We start from the raw sequence: 16,274 nt of genomic DNA on the forward strand, positions 1-16,274 counted from the left end.
AACCGTGTGTGCGGCCCTAGTTAGTATACAACACTGAGTGAGCCGGTAAGATTGACAGCCAGCAAAAGCACCTGATTCTACAGAACAACAAAACAAGGCCCACATTTCTTCTCCTCAGCTCCCCCAGAAAGTAGCTGAAGCAAGAGCAAGACTTTTGCCCAAGCAGAAAGGTACTGTTCTTCATGAAGAAATCAAAAGCTACAGCAGCCCTATTAGCCTCTCCAAAGTACACCCACTCACCTAGCTGAGGCCCCAGCAGGCTAGTTCACCAGCCAGTGCAGAGGCCTGTGTTGACCTTCTGAATCCATGACTGGTTGGTGGCTTATATAAGAATCCATTGACCCTGCCTGTCATTACTTCCTTACATTCCCTCTGAGGTTTCTCCTTGCTGATGAAGACCTTCCTCTGCCCCTTTACTGGTGAGGGTGGGGGGGAGTTACTGTGCATGGTTGTCAAAGAAAGTAAAAGAAAATGTGGCAAGTGCCACTGGTCAAAAAATATAAGAACAGAAGGAAAATCTTTCCAAATTTTAAAAAGGTACACGTTCACCACTTGTCACCTTTGTATCTTTCTCCCTACTCTTTTCCTCCCCTCTCCAAATTAAATTTACAGTGTTACCACTTGGGTGTGGGGACCTGTCTTTTGATGATGTGCCAGGTACTCTGCATAGTGCTCTACAAATTGTCATCATAGCAAGCACCAAACACTCCAGAAAATATGAGTCAACCAAGACCCATAATCTACATGTACTTTGGCTCTATAACATTAAAGCAGATTTTGGGGAAGAGTTGCTATATCACAGGTTCATCTTAAGCATTGTCTGCATGTTTATATTGAGACACATTCTGCTACAATGTCTTTAGTCTGGGCCTTAGCCGAGATTAGTGTACTGATGCCCAGAGTAATCTTAGCTGAGTGAGTGTGTTTGTGTGTATGTGTGTGTGTGTGTGTTCCAGTTCCCTTCAAGATGACCATTTCAGAAAACTGAGAGGGCCAAACACATTAGAACATCTTAACTGATATCTGGTTATTAAAATTAAGTAATAAATAATTTGATACTGTGATATTTGCAATCAAAAGCAGGTTTCTGAATATTGTTGTGAATCACCCCCCAACTGATCATGTAAAAAAAAGATTCTCCCTTCAGCACATCCTCCTCCAGCCATGAATGTAACAGAGAGCCAGCCATAATTGTATTAAATTTCTTTATTCTTTTGGACCCTTAGTCCATCTAGATTGGTGTTATGGGGAGCAGATCTCCAGAGTCTTATCGAATCGTTTTTGGTGGCGGTGTTTTTAATGCTGAAGGTGCCAGGGATTGCATTTGCAACATTTTTATGCAGATCAGTTGCTCTACGAATAGGGACTGTCCTTAGTCAGTCACCCCCCAAATGAAAAAAGACATCTTGGATTGCAAGTACTGATCAGCTCCATCTTGAGCTCAGCTCTAAGTGCCCTGCTCCTCTCACTCTGCCCATAGCCTTTTAAAATTCAAAAGTTGGCAATTTTAGTGTACAAAATAAAATTCTAGGTGCAAAAGTAAACTAAAATGACAGAAGAAAAGTAAGCCAAGTGAAGTGATCTTTTCATACTCCTTGCCTATCCTTGACTATTATGCAGGTCATTTCAAACTGTTGCACTTTCCTCATTGGAGAAAATAAACCTTCACACACAGAATATCTTAAAACACAAGGCAGAATTTCACTTTCAGCCTGCAGAGGCCCATTATGTTGTGCAAAATAAGTTAATCTACGGGATAACAACACTGGATTTTAGACAGCATTTAATCACATCTTGTAAAGCAATCTACCTCAGTAACAGGTTTGGATACATTCATCTTCTTTGTCTTCTCTGGGTTTAATGACTATGGTTAGAGACACTGACTATAAGTGAACATAAAAGAACAAATGGACTGTATTTTTTTAAACATCTAGGTCAGTGTTCCCTAGCTTACAGTTTGCAAGCAACATTATGTTACCATGTAGGTTTCATTAGATGTCAAAAATAAAATATATTACATATCCCCGGTGTTCTAAAATAGGGGGTATTCATTATGTTCTATGGAGCTGTGGGACTCTGGGGGAATGAGTGCCTTTTTCAAAGAAGGTTAGATGGCAAACAGCATTATCCTGAGCACAGTTACACCTTCCTAATTCCGTTGAAGTCAATGGGCTGAGATGGATATAAAATCTGTTCAGGATGGCACAGCAATAAGAGGTTCTGGATAACTTTTCCGGGTAAATTACATTTCTTAGCACACAATTTCAGTATAAGGTATCATTTCCACCTTTTAATCATCTTTAAAAACAATGCCAATAACTTCCTGGTCCTCCTTTGATTAGTGGGGAAATATATGACAATATTGTATATTAATTTGTATTAACTCAATATTTCTTATCTTATCCATGGGATGTCACAGTGATAGAGTTGTGCCAATAAATTCTTGCATAGAGTTGTAGAGGTTGCTTGGGTTCAAATGGTTTTTTTATTGATTATTGCTGCTTTAAAGAAACCTATGGGATAAAATTCTTCGGGTTTCTCCTGGAGGATTAACATCCTGTTTTAGAACACTAGACTGTGTTGTATAACACCAAATGATTTCAATCATTTTAGTTGACATGTTTTTCTAGCCCTTGTTTTAATTCTTTACCAACTTCCAATTAAGAGCTGCCATCCTGTTGTTTCAAAGGAATAGGGAGTTGTGTTCTTTGAACTCCAGGTGTATTCCTCCCTTAAAGTTTTTTTGCCAACTTCAGTCAAGTTGACCTGACACAATTAGCCAGCCAGGTTAAAAGTTTAAAGCGTTTTTTTGCTTTGTGGAAAGCAACTCTCAATGAAAGCTTAAATGAGAGACACAGATCATGTCTAACATATACAATATTTAAGATATAGCAAATTTGAATGTCTATAAACTGACAATGAAAGCCTATACTTAAACCCAAGCTATGTTATTCTTTAAGCTAGGGATGTTGAATCATAGAGAAGAAAGACTCTGCATTTTCAACTGGAATAACAGAAAGTTTTGTTTGCTAGTAATGCTAATTGGGAAAGCTTGTATCATTGCCAATTGTTCCTTCTCTTACTTCAAAGGGAAGAGTCTAATTAGAATAAAATAATGTTATTATGTATTGTAACAGAAGAAATCCCTTTGTGTTTTTTAGAATTTCATGTTATGTTTAAGACAAGTTAATGTATAAGGTATGTATAAAAAGCAAATATTCTCTATTAATTATAAACTTGTTGTAGAAAGGGTATAAATCTAAAAACATAAAAGAAATAAAAGAAAATAAAAGAATTCATGTAAAGAGATTAATGCTTCAATTGAACAGAAAACCTTTATTGGCATAACCAATCTGTCAATTAGAAAAGCACAGGTGGGTATTAAATCATGACTCTTGGCACCAATTAAATAGGGTCAATTGAGAGGTACAGAATTTGTATTGTAGAAGTGTCTCCTACAGGCTGAACTAAACTATGTGCTTTACAAATTATAAGCTTTAATATTAACATAAGCAGCTTCAGAAATGTACAGAAATATTTTGTAAAATTTCCTGATGAACCAAAATGAATAATAATGTGTAAATCAATGTGTCTATAAGAAGCTTCATTCCACAAAGTATTTTGAAATACTAAAAGAATTAATGTAGAGAGTTTAATGCTTTAGAATGTCATTGTAATGATATGTTTTCATATTTTGAGTGAGAATAAGTTTATAAATGCTTTAAGATTTGTTTATATGCAAGTATTAATGTGAAAGAAGAACAATAGTGGTAACTGAGCTGAGAATTTAATACTGAGAAAGAACCCAGCCTGAAAAGTTCAGTCAGAGGTAACAGAAGTCTGGGAGCAGTGCCAAAGGAGTAAACAAAGTAAATTAGAAATAATGAGCTACACCTGTATTGTAGAAGTGAAAAACTCAGCCAACTAACATCCTGTGTGCCAAATATGTGATTGATGACTGACCAGACAAAGAAAACTGAACTGAGCATGTCTACATGATGTCAGTGATGATGTAAAGTGAGGAGGAGCAAGAAGAGTATATAAGTCTGCTTACTGCATTTGCTTGTTGAGCATCCAGGCTGAATTAAGCTGTAGGATGTTCCTTATTCGAATAAATAATTGTTATTACTCTTTACTGCCTGGATGATTGTTTTCACTGTGTGATTTATTGGCTAGCCACACAAGTCAAAGAACCTTAGCGCCTTTAGCATATTGGCAACAGAATTTTTGTACACTATCATAAAATAGTGATAGAGAAGCTCACGTATAGGGTAGGTGTTCAGAAAGAAACTCTCTTCAGCATCCCCCAAGGTTATCAACTATTACAGGCCAAACTTGCCCCCAAACCATCCCTCCCAATTCTTTACTGGCTCATAATGGATTCTCGCCAGCTCCCTTTCTTCCCCCTCTCACTACAAGGTAGAAGTGTGGGAAATGTTATCTAAGAGGAGCATGGCTGGCTTCTAACCTGATCTCTACTCCCTGCAGTGAATGGTTTGGGGCATGTCCAGAGTTTGTTGACAAGAACTCTGGGAAGTGTAGTTTTTTAGTAAACTGTACCTACTGATTTGCAGATGAGGAGTTTTTTTGTTTTTTTTTAAGAACTATTTCCTATGGCAAAGCAGACTCTAAGTCAGCTCTGAGTGTTCATTGCAGAGAGTCAAAAACTTAAATCCAAAATTAGTTGATATTTACATGTTCAAAAAATTAAAACAGTTTATATTCAGAACATTTGTTATGATTATTTTTGTTCCTCGTCACAATTATAATAGTGTTATCTATACAGATCAAACACTCCCCTTTTTAAGCAAAGGCATTTGTGTTTGGGCATGCATGCCTATCTTTTTATAGCAATAGTTGCCTTATGGGTAGAATGAGCTGGCCAGAGATATAAGTATTCCTAAGAAATAATTATATACTATTCACAACAAATGGAGGCCGCACTCTTTCTCCTGTAGCCTGGCAACCAGCACGAAAACAGAGAGGCAGTGATATGGAGGGGCAGCTGTCAGTGAAAGAGTGATGCTATTTCCTGGAAAACCTGGAAGTGATGTCACGCCTCTCTAGGAATCACCAAAAATGCTATGGTTTACCATAGAGTTTCTGGTGATATCTAGAGAGGCGTGACATCACTTTCAGGAAAAAACTAGATGTGATATCATACCATCACCAACAGGTTTTTCCCCCCTTTCACCTGCTGTCCACTGGAGTGCCAGTGGGCATATGGCAGACCTGTTCTCCTCCATGCACAGCAGGAAACAGAAATGTTAAGTGGATCTCAATGGTCATGTGAATTCACTGTTGACTATTCACATGATCAGGTCTCTAAGGAGGGATGCATAAGACTTTTTCATTTCTGAATATTGTCGTTGTGAACAGTTTTTGGTCTGCTCCTTTTATTTCTGTTTTGTACAAAAATATGTTACAGAAAAATTCATAAACTAAATGAATCAATTCAAATTGATGTATTTATATGTACAATGTACCACATTTATAGTATAATATTTGTATAATGTAGACTTATTGATGCACAAATAACATTGAAAATGCATAGGGGAAATTCCTGGAAAATGTACTGGAAAGTGGGGAAAGCATAACAGCTTTTGGCTCTGTGTAGCAGATCTTACTGTGACATTTTACTCAATAACTGGCTAAATGAAAGTATGAGTGATTTAAGGTGAATAAATGGTGTAATGTAGCCATTATGGCAATTCTTTGTAAGTTTGTTTGTAATGGTTGAACAATTTGTGGCTGAATATTAGCATACCTCAGTGAAATTTGGTATACATGTGTAGAGCATAATTCTACATTTCAACTTCAGATTTTACCTTGAACCCTGCAGTCATTTTCCAAGAAGAGAGGGGACTGCAAAACAAATGTGTAGAGCACTATTAGCTTTGAAACACTGAACTACCTAATCAAGTGTTGATGTCCATGTTGTAGATGCAATTTAAGTAATCCCACCTTGACTCAACACAAGGGTAAGAAGAGAGGTGCAAAGCATACTTCAATGTGATAGCTTTCCTCTCTTTCCCCTGAGCATTGAAATATTGCAGTGAAGGGAGTAGGTATGTTTACAGAATAATTCTGCATTTCAAGTGTGAACATTGGCTCAGTCTCTGCATCACTTTTAAAGAGGAGGAGAAAAGCTACAGAAGGTATTACAATATGTTTGAAGCCTCTCAGATACTGTGATTTTGCCTTATGCAAACAATTAGAGGAAAAATTCTACTCCAGTTGCCTTCTCTCTCTTTTTTGCACTATGCACACAGAAGTGCCTTGACAACTTTGTCATTTTAGGATATTGTCATCTGCACATCAGAAAACAATGACTCCAACATAATGACTCCAAAGTTTAGTGGCTTACCTCTTACAGCTCTTTTTCTGTAAATGAAGAAGCATCAGGGGCATAGAACAATCTCAGAAACCCACTTTATAAAGGAAAAGAACTGGTTTAAATTGCTCAGTGCACAGAGGGAGAGGGCAGAATCTACCCACCACAAACATTCTACCTCATGTCAAAGTGTTTAGTTAAGTTCTGGGTGTTTGAAATAGGATCGGGGTGTTTTAAAACACAATGAAGAAGAAGAAGAAGAAATTAGATTTATACCCCACCATTCACTACCCAAAGGTGTCTCAGAGCGACTTACAAACTCCTTTCCCTTTCCCTTCCCCTCCCCACAACAGACACCCTGGGAGGCCTCTTGACAGAAACTGTTCTTTTTCAAGGATAGCTGTGCCAGAGCTTGTGACTGACCCAAGGTCACATCAGCAGGTGCAAGTGGAGGAGTGGGGAATCAAACCCGGTTCTCCCAGAGTGGAGTCCGCGCACTTAACCACTACACCAAACTGGCTCTCACACCAAACTGGCTCCACAAGTACAGATATCTTGGGGACCACAAGACCACAAGTACAGATATCTTGGTGATGACATTTTACTGCCCTAATACACTGGTATTTGGTTTGTGGCATTGCACCCCAAATACAATTTCTGTAAGTTTTTCACAGTCAGGGCAAAATCTTAGTAAAGAGAAAACATAGTACAATGATGTGGAATTTGCTGAAGTTGCTCTTGGGTTTTTGGGGTTTTGGTAATTTTTTTTAATGAGATGCTTTTTTATTAAACATATTCTATCAGTCTCACCAGCCTAACTTTGAAGGGATACAAATCTTTATTCTTACCTGACCCAAAGAGGAGCATGGATAAAGTGATAAATTTGAGACGTACTTTGCTCTCCTCTTTTAAGTGACAGGTCTAATAAAGGGATGTCAGTTCATATTATTAACTGATCTTTCTTCACCTTCCTTTTCCCTCACACCCACCTTATGCCAGCCAAGGAATTCTTCCCCCATCTAGTTGCATAAATATCTTGTTCTTCCTAATTATAGCTGTAAATCCCTTGCTGTGTAGAACTGGGCAGCTGATGTGTGCAATGGGAATCACCTCCCTGAGCAAGTATTTCAGCCATCTCAGTCACAGTCCCTCCTGGGATTTGAATTATCATATGATAATATGCAAAAAGATCAAATCAGTCAATCCTAAAATAAATCAACCCTGACTGTTCCCTGGAAGGCCAGATAATGAAACTGAAGCTCAAATACTTTGGCCACCAAATGAGAAGGGAGCACTCACTGGAGAAGACCCTGATGCTGGGAAAGATTGAAGGTCAAAGAAGACGGGGATGGCAAAGGATGAGATGGTTGGACAGTGTCATCGATGCAATGAACATGAAATTGAGCCAACTTCAGAGGAAGGCGCAAGACAGGATGGCCTGGCGGGAGATGGTCCATGGGGTCGCGAAGAGTCAGACTCGACTGTGCAACTGAACAACAACAACAACAACATGATTGCAAAACTATTTCACTTTAGGAAGCATGTGCTACTTTCTCTTGACTCCATTTAGTCAGCAGGGTCCCCTCTTTTGTATTGTGGGGCGGGGATGTGATTTGGTGGAAGAACCTTTGCTTTGTACACAGAAGATCCCAGGTTAAATTCCCGGCATCTCCGGTTAAAAGGACCAGGTGATGTGTAAGACCTCTCCCTGAGACCCTGGAGAGCTGCTGTCAGTCTGAGTAGACAATACAGATCATGGTGGACCAACGGTCCAATTCAATATAAGGCAACTTCATGTGTGTGGAAGTTGTTAGGCTTCCTGCTATGGCAGGAAGTCTTCCACCAGCCGTCTAGTTTGCCTGATCAGTGGCAGGAAAAAAAAAAATTACATCAGCTATGTTGCAATGAAGCTCACATTGCTGCCCTCCAATTTCCCCACCTCAACCCTCCAGCTGTTTCCCAGGCTTGTGTGCGCCATCCCCCCCCCCAAATTGTAGCACAGACATCCATTATTGCCTTCAGCAACCCTATGAATTTAGTAAAAATTGTAGCTGAAGGCTATCATGAGATGGACAGATCAATAATCTTTTAGAGCAGAGACATTAAGTGCTCCTTCACATAAAATCCCTCCTCTATTTTCTCTCTCTCTTCCTCCTTTCTCAGGGAATTGGGAAGAACCAGGTTTCTGAAATTCCAGAAAGGTCTGGGGAGGATCTCTCAGCCATAACATGTTTGTGTCAGTTTATGGCCCTTTTTGCCATGAAATTGATTGCATGCATAGCAATAAAGAAAGCAGTAAGCATACTTCTGACATAGAAAACCAGGAGCTGTGTTCTTAAATTGTCTTAACAATAAAGCTTTCCTGAGCAGACAGTAGCTGCTGCCTGACACCTCCATGAGGATTTGAGAGTAGAGACAGGTGCATTGACCATTTCTGGAGAAAAACCAGAAGTGACATCATGGCATCGAAGGTAGCGCTGATATCATGACATCACTGCCAGTTTTTGCAGAAAGTGATGGCACACACTAGCATGATATCAGCACACTCACAGCATTTCTCCCCATTTTTTAATCTGTAAAGCTTTGAGGCACTGGTGGGCAATGTTGGGAAATGCCGGGAGATCTCCTGCCTTATCAGGAGACTTGCCACCCCCAGGTACACACATCAGAATGAACACACATATATCCTGCATGTAAGTTGTATAAAACTGTTTGTAAGAAAGAGCCAGTATGTGTTCACTTTAAAAATTAAACCAGGGACCACTGCATGTATAAATGTAAGGTTTATATTGTGTGTTTAGCTTTATATGCATTGGATGTAGTTTAAGAATTACTGAATGTATATACAAAGAAAAATCATGTGTACAGTGACAATGGATTGTATGTAAATCCACTTTATACACACACACACACACATATATATATATATAGTAAATGGGTTACTAGTACTGGATGCAAGATGCACTGGCAAATGAGGACAAAGCTGTAATTAGTAATGTATTTTAAAAAGTGATTTAAGGGAAAATATATTAAATGGAGTTTCAGTTCTCAGATTTTTAATTACTACATTTTCAAACATTTATTAACAATTGGAACAAAGGCTTCATGGCTATCCATATAGTCAATATCTACTTGGGTCCCATGGCCTTGTGTTTGCTAGATTCTCTGACAGCATGTCAGATCACAAAGTTCTTCATTGACTAGGAGATGAAGTGATGTTCCTACTAATGTCTATAGCAAAGCTTCCATCAATTTTCATAAAGCGGAGTTAAAACAGTAAAAATCTTGAGCAAGATTAAAATATAGTCTTTCTTATGTAGTTACTTATATTCAAATTGGCATGTGTATTTTTAGAACCAGATGTTAAAATCATTAGGAAATGAGAGTAATCAATTGAGTACCAGAAGAGATTACTGTTCAGCACCATACTTTAGTTTCCCAGGGTTGTTTTTTCTTGTAGTAGAGTCATTAGCATTTTGGGCTGAGGTTTGGGAAATCCAGATCAAGTTCCCAAAATGAGGTAAAAAGTGTTGGGTTACCTTGAGCAAATCACATTTTCTTATGTGAATCTACCTCACATGTTTGTTGTGAACATGCAAAGGAGAAGGAAGAACATGTACACCTCTGAGGAAGTACTGGATAAAAATGTTGTGGGTAGACACTGAAAATATGTTCTGCTCTTCAACCATGTAAAAGAAGAGGGAGAGGTAACTTCAGACTTTCCCAACTCTCTGTGTTTCATCACAGGTTTGAATATTTATATAACAAATTACCACCACAATTTTTAAATAATTTGTCCTTCAATTTTGTGCTGCGGAGTGCAAAAATACAACACCCTTTTGGGTTTTTTAAAAACAAATGGGAAAGTGGATGCAGGGAGAGAAAGTGATAGACAGGAATTGGGGAGGACAAATTAATTAAAGAGAAAAACACTTTGGGGTGGATCTGGAAGAAAAATTAATTGGAGGATCTAACAAAAACCAAACTGATGACTCAATAAAATTTCCAAGGTCTGTTTGTAGTTATGACCTTCCCCAGCTGTTTATCTGACATCTGGTAATCAGAGGTATAATATCTCTGAACATCGAGCTACCATTCAGCAAATTGTTGTTGACAGATGCTGAAAGACCTTTTTCCGCATCTATCACCATCCCTTCCAATAGAGAACTCCATGTGTTTTATTTTCTAGAACATTTGCCTATTGAAAAATAAGTATTCAAGGCAACTTACAATATTAAAATCCATTCAAACTGTGTAAGATAAATAGCAGCCATTAAAACGTACGCACACTAGGGACAACATTTAACTAAAAAGCACTCCCAGAATTAAAGAGGTTTCAGCTGACATGGAAAGGCCACTAAAGAAATAATCATCCACAGCGCAGCAGGTTCCAAATGTAAGTTAAGCATGCTTTGTGTTAAGAAGTGGCATGTTCAGGATTTGTTTGCAAGTCTTCCTCCTCTGCATACATTGGAAGTGCGGATGGGGCAGAAGAGAATGGCATACCTACCATGGGGTCAAAGTGGTGGTTCAGTTCCAAAGCTCGGACCCCAGTCCTGTCTTGTGCACTTAGTATCAGTGTAACCCAGCATCCTGCTTCCAACAGTGACCAGCCAAAAACCTCTGGCAGTGTACAAGAATGGTGTGTGGCCTTGCACCATCCTCAGCAGCATCTGATCTACAGAGATATCTTGTCTCTGATCATGCAGATTTTATTAATCTGTTGCGTCTGATTGGAATTATTTCTCCCAGTGGAATAGGGCTAGAGCTTTTGGTGGGAGTATCCAAGGTGATAGGAGTAGCTGGAAAGAGGAAGGAGGCAGCACTCCTCCAATACAGAGATAGCAGTCCTCCTCACCCCCATGAGACAGCCCCAAATCTTTCCTTACAAAATTATATCTTGCAAAGTGCCTTAGTAGGAAGTAACAAGTTTAAATTTGTAGTTTAGCTGAGCCCATACTGCAAGTGGGGGAGAGCACTTGCCTCCCTGACCTTTTAATAGTTAGGCAGCCAAGGAAAGTTTTTGTATCCTCAATAGTTGTAAGAATGTAAGCAGGTGCAGCAGTTCAAATTGCTTCAGCATTGTGACCCAGCTACTGTTCCTTTGTTTTGCAACTTTATACATGCAAGGATCTTAAATTTGGCACTTCACCCATATTGTGTTTTGGTCAGCCCTTTCTATTTACTATTTCTTGTACAGGAGTGATTGCAAGCCCCAGGTGATTACAATATAGTTGTCCAAACTGCGTATCAGAAAAAAAATTACCTCAGGATTATTTACACCTTTTACAGAATTAAGCACACTTAAGGCAAGGGGGCTCACATACGCTTAACTCTGTCAGACTGTGGCCTGCGTATTTTTTCCCCAGAGACACATTCAATGGAAGTTTTAAAATAACTAAGTTTTGACACAAACTTTTAAAAAGCTTCATCCTTTAACTGGACGTAACTTTAAAATAAACTGGACATAAATGGATAAGAAATGTTATCTATGTCATGAAGCTGTGGAATGAGGAAATCACAAGTAAATGTGATTTGAAGAGCAACATTTCTTGATGGTCCAGAGCTTTCAAAATCAAAATATTTAACTCAGTTGTGAGTCTAACCATTCTTAGTATAAAAACTATCACAGCATCTGGGCCAACCTTTCCTCATTGCATATCCAAGTCTATTTTGGGACAGTTGTTTTCATAGCCATATATGAGCCTCTCTTTTCCATTACACTATGTCAGATTTTGTTTAGGTAAGAGAACAGGGGGAGGGGGATTAGAAGAAAGTTCACTGAATTATCAGGAAACACTGCAAGTGCAGAAATAAGTGACTTTCTCCAAACTCTTTCTATGATTCCCCCCTCCCCCATTTTCTTCTTCAGTAAAAAACAATCACCTCAAGACTTGGTTTTATTATTATGTTAAAGGCACTCATTAAAACTTTGACTGCTGTATTCTTGGTGACATGATCTCTCAAGATAGCCATAAGATAATATAAGAATTATATATTAATTAACTCCACACTATATGACAGAGTTGGATAGTACAGATGTGTCTTTGCCTGGGAGGAAAACTTGCTTGAAAACCAAAGATACAAAGAAGGAAGTATAGGTTTAGTGATGTGGCTTTCTTATTTTTTTGTAGTTATTCCTATTTTTGGCACACGGGAAGTTTTACCATATTGAATTCAAGAGAAGGGAGATTTCCTCTGAGAGGAACCAAATGTAAACTGCTGCAGTGTGGATGGTGCTTGTATGAACAGCTAGTGAAAAGAGAATAGGACACAAAACTGATCTGGCAAAGGGAAGAAAACACACAATGGCAATTAGCCTTCCATTGTTTTCAACAACCAGGAAACCTTTGAAAAGTTCTGCAGTACAAAAGAACAAGAATAGGGGCCACATAAAATAAGCCATACTATTTAACTAGGACACTGGGAAACAGTCCAATTTGTATATTAAAACATTGACCTTTACCAGTTTGTTCAGCTGTGAGCATCAAGTTGGAAAGTGAATAAGCTCCAGAAGAATAAATACCTTAACTATGTATTCAATAAGCAAGGTAAAAATCACTGGATGAGTAATCCTCCCTGCTTGGAGGGCAGTGCTGTTCCCTAAAATCTAGCCTTTTCAAAGATCTCTGAAACACACACCTGTTCAAGCGGGTGGGAGATTATCCACAGTGAAGGATATTCACAGCAGTTTTTAGGCATTGACTCTGCACCTTTGATTTTATCCTACCTTTTTATTTGCAATATGTTTACTATTGGTAAAATGCAGCATACATCCATAGCTATAGAGAGAATCAAACTTTATGTCAGTTTTACCCTGCAATGCTGGGAAATCATAAATTGTCTGCCAGAAATAGTTTTCCATTTCAAAGGAAAGAAGCCTTCAAAAATAAACAGTGGAAAAATATAGCTCTAAGAGGGAAGTTGGCATGGCATTTGAATGAACACACTTTAGACCAAGAAATACATTACTGGCTTGCCACTGGAAAAGAACATTTCCCTGAATATGTTCTGGCTTCATTTTCATATTCTTTAAATACACAAAGGTCCTTTTATGCTTCATGCTACTGGAGTTTTTCCTTATGCGTACAAATACAGATGTCATCTTTCCAGCACCAACAGCTACTCAGTAAATAACGGAGAAAAACGGTATATTTTTTTACACTTCTTATGTTTAACTTTTGTTCAGCTGACTCCCCCACTTGCTTTTAAGCATGCAAAACAGATACTGAGATGCTCTCTTCATACCCTCAATATAACATACACATTGACAGAACCATCATTAAGAATAATATTTCCTAACAGTTGTTAGAAGCTAAATTATTTGGGATTTCTGTACCTACAGAGCACAGACTTTGAATGCCCACAAACTCTTCCCAGTCTTCACAATAGGGTCTCACATGTATTTGAATTAAAACACACAGTGAGAGGTTATCTGCTTCATTTCAAAACCTGGTAAATTTTAGGTTGAATGCTTGCATGAGATGCATTATATCTTCACAGAAAACCTCCATCAAGTTCCATCTTTATAGTAACACTGCTGTTCTAGGGTTGTCCCTGTTTTTGAAACTTAAATCACTTCACAATCAGTTCCTCTTTTATTTTCTGTCTGATTCAAACTGAGCTGCAGGTTTTTTCCATGTTCTTTTCTGCTTCTCTTTCTTCAGCTACCTGCTACCGTCTCACCAGATAAAAGCATTTTGTCCACTCACCTCACTCATGTTTGTATTGAAATGACTGTTCACAGATTTCCACTTCCTCTGAACAGGGCTACTGTACCAAGCTCTATGCTCTGTTTCTAGCTTTTCTCTTTAAAAGGGCTGCACGGTGGCATCATGCCTCTAGTAAACCAATAAGAAACATTCACCTGCTAAACCCCTCAGCATGTATCGGAGAGCACAAAGGGCCACCTAGTGGTACAAATAGGGAAATGGTTCTTCAAAAGTCAGGCTAGTTCTTCAAAAGCTGTATTAACAGATAGGGAGAGAGGGAAAGGTTGCCAGAGAATATGTAATCATGAGAGATGATGGGGAAAGTGTGTGTGGGAGAATTTAGGCTGAATTCCCATGTGCCAGTAAAAGTGCTTCTCAGCCACTCTCCTGGTATTGGTGTCCATGTGTGAAAAACAGAGTGGCAGTTTTAACTGTGTCTCTGGTGTCTGAACTGACTGGCTACCATCCATTTAGCATCCCACCTTACTGCGTGTGTGATTTTGGGCAATTGTTGTATGACGAACTCATCATGACAAATGAAGTGACATGAGGAACACAAAGGCAAACTAAGGCACAAGCCTTTAACACCTGCAAAAATTCAGCAGGTGACCTTTGCCTCAGCATTAGGTTCCATGCCAAGAAAGACTTACCTGTTAATTGCAGGTAGTGGAGTGGTGGCTATCTTTAAGGAGACATTGACTGTGGTCACACTGGTGGCTTGGCGTGATATGGTGCCACCTCTAATTTAACCGGTTTAAAGTGTTGTGGGGCATACAGGCCACCCAGCACACCCTGCTGTGGGTTACCCACACAGACATCCCATGGTCAAGCATCCACATTATTGCAGTATCTCAGCCACTGAATGCATATAAGCAATTTTTTTTTAAACTCCCTAGCGGCAGAACGAATCTGCAGGTTCAGACTGCCAAATCCGTTCTGTGTGCATTCCCCCGCATTCAGACATCCGGCCATGTGCAATGACTGTGTAGGAACACCACTTGTGATGTGGTGCCTTTTTAACTCGGCTCCAAGTCATCCTATGACGGGATAAGTATGCCACTGAGACCCATAGCCTGAGACCCATCCCAAGGGTAACTGGCAGTGGGGCTGTGATGGAGTACCCCTCTCTGTCATTGGTGTTTTGCAGTGCCAGGTCGATTAATAACAAAGCTGCTGTCCTTCGGGACTTTGTGATGGACCAACAAACTGACCTGGTATGCGTGACCGAGACCTGGGTCAGGGAGGGGGAAACCGTAGCCCTGGCCCAGCTTGCTCCACCTGGCTTCTCGGTCCTCCACCATCGCGGACGAAGGGGCGGGGGGGAGGAGTGGCTATGTTCATTCGAGAGGTTTACTCCTTCAGGGCACTCCCGGCTGTGGAGATCGCGGGCATAGAGTGTGTCGGGGCGATGCTGGAGGCTGAGGAGAGTCTGGCGATTTGGGTGGTGTCCCGACCACCTAGCGCACCGGCCAATAGCCTGCCGTCCCTGCTGGTGGCCGTATCAGGCTGGGCGTTGGAGCACCCTCGGCTGTTGGTCATGGGTGATTTCAACGTCCATGCTGAGGACGCGACCTCCAGCCGGGCTGCGGACCTGATGTCGTCCATGGCGGCAATGGGACTCTCTCAGGTCATCATGGCCCCCACGCATCGGCCCGGTCACACGCTCGACCTGATCTTCGCTGCTGGGGTAATGGTGGACTGGATTACTGCAACTGCGGTACCATGGTCGGACCACCAGGCCCTGGGCAGGCAAAACTTGAGGGAATTGGATATCGGCTGTGAGGCATTTGCGAGCTATTTTGCAGAGAAAGTCTTGGCGCTCCGACGTGACCTCCCCGCTACAATTGATACAGTAAGTGAACTTGAGGCCCCTTGCACGTCTTTGGAGCCGGGTTTAGTGAGTTTCTGCCCACTCAGCCTGGAAGAAGTTGACAGATTGCTTGCGGTAGTGCGCCCAACCACATGTGACCTTGACCCGTGCCCCTCTTGGCTCATTAAGATGGGTCGCGAGGGGTTTCGAGGTGCCCTGCGGGAGATTATTAACAAGTCTCTCTTAACTGCAGCCATTTCTGGATGCCGCTTCTGTCCTCGATCCCCACCAGTCCGGGTTTCGCCCGGGTCACGGGGTGGAGACTGTACTGGTCGCACTGACTGACGACCTCCGTAGGCATCTGGACCGAGGCGGTGTGGTGGCACTGTTGTTGTTAGACCTGTCGGCCGCTTTTGAT

At 40.4% G+C, this 16,274-nt stretch overlaps 1 protein-coding gene across 1 annotated transcript in view; it reads right to left on the bottom strand.

The window, feature by feature from the left end:
- PCP4 (Purkinje cell protein 4) overlaps window positions 1-14,098 on the bottom strand; it is an 85,924-nt gene extending 71,826 nt beyond the window's left edge. The window contains exon 1 of the mRNA XM_015425582.1: window positions 14,047-14,098. Within this exon, the coding sequence (XP_015281068.1) occupies window positions 14,047-14,055 (9 nt within the window). The 5' untranslated portion in view covers window positions 14,056-14,098. The remainder of the gene's footprint in view (window positions 1-14,046) is intronic.
- Window positions 14,099-16,274: the final 2,176 nt, after the last annotated feature.

This window comes from Gekko japonicus, unplaced genomic scaffold (genome assembly GCF_001447785.1).
Source record: "Gekko japonicus isolate JY-2015 unplaced genomic scaffold, Gekko_japonicus_V1.1 scaffold868, whole genome shotgun sequence".
In the NCBI taxonomy this organism is placed as follows: Eukaryota; Metazoa; Chordata; class Lepidosauria; order Squamata; family Gekkonidae; genus Gekko; species Gekko japonicus.